The sequence below is a fragment of the Numida meleagris genome, unplaced genomic scaffold (genome assembly GCF_002078875.1).
Source record: "Numida meleagris isolate 19003 breed g44 Domestic line unplaced genomic scaffold, NumMel1.0 unplaced_Scaffold2489, whole genome shotgun sequence".
Classification (NCBI taxonomy): Eukaryota; Metazoa; Chordata; class Aves; order Galliformes; family Numididae; genus Numida; species Numida meleagris.
The window spans coordinates 1-1078 of NW_018364284.1; the positions used below are offsets into that span (position 1 = coordinate 1).

Consider the following 1078-nt stretch of genomic DNA (forward strand, 5'->3'; position numbering starts at 1 on the left):
GAACCCACTCCCATCTGACAGAAGCTCTGCCAGAAGGAGTTGAGCAGATCTCCCATTTCAGAACCCAGCTCGGGGTGAAGTGCTGACCCCGAGAGGAGCTTGGAGCGAGGGGGACAGGCTGTGCTCCGGGAAGAGCGTTGGGACGAGAGTTGACGGCGTCAGGATGCTCTGGTGGGCTCAGGTGGGGTGGAAGGGCAAACTTCTTCCCCCTGAGAGCAGTGGGGCGCTGGAGCAGGGAGGTGGGGGTCAGGCAGCGCCTCTGCCCCTCACGTGGGCACAGGTTCCCACAGGTGACTCTGCCGGAGAGCAGGAAAGCAGCAGCGACGCCGATCCAAGCAGCGTGGTCAGCACCACCAGCACCAGGAGCACCAGCACCAGCACCAATCCAACCACCAGCACCAGCACAAGCACCAGCACCAGCATCTTTAGCGCAGCTGTAGGTGGCGGTGTCGTCAGCCCTGAGGCTGTTCAGCTGCAGCCGCACTGTGCTCTGCCCGTTGTCCCTCGAGATGGTGGCACGGCCATACACCGCCGCCCCGTATCTTGTGGTACCACCACCGCTGTTAATACCCGCAACAAACTCCAGCCCCGTGCCGTGCTCCTGCTCCAGAAGTGAGCCCGCAGGGATGGAACTGAGCACAGAATTGTCTGAGGAAGGGATGGTGGTGGTGGTGGTGATGGAGATGGATACGGTCATGCAGATGCTCATGGTCATGGTCATGTTTATGGTCATGGTCATGGTTATGGTCATGGTTATGGTCATGGTCATGGTCATGGTTATGGTCATGGTCATGTTTACGATCATGGTTATGGTTATGGTCATGGTCATGGTCATGGTCATTCAGTGCACAGACACAATTCTTAGCCCCCAGCACTGAGCTCTGCATCCCAGGGGAACCATCCCAGCTGCAGATGAACACGTGTCCCCGTGCCATCCATGTCACAAGCACAATTACCGTAACCACAACCACTACCATCTTGTTTCGCGCAGTAGTAGGTGGCGGTGTCTTCGGCCTTGAGGCTGTTCAGCTGCAGCCGCACTGTGCTCTGCCCGTTGTCCCTCGAGATGGTGGCACGG

The 1078-nt window shown here is 58.5% G+C and overlaps 1 gene segment (V, D, J or C); it reads right to left on the reverse strand.

Moving 5' to 3' along the window:
- Window positions 1-417: 417 nt before the first annotated feature.
- Window positions 418-835, reverse strand: LOC110390909 (the record flags this gene model as incomplete). The annotated part of the segment is given in 1 exon segment: window positions 418-835. A coding segment is annotated over 1 exon segment (418 nt), but the record flags the coding sequence as incomplete, so codon positions are not given.
- Between the last annotated feature and the right edge of the window lie 243 nt (window positions 836-1078).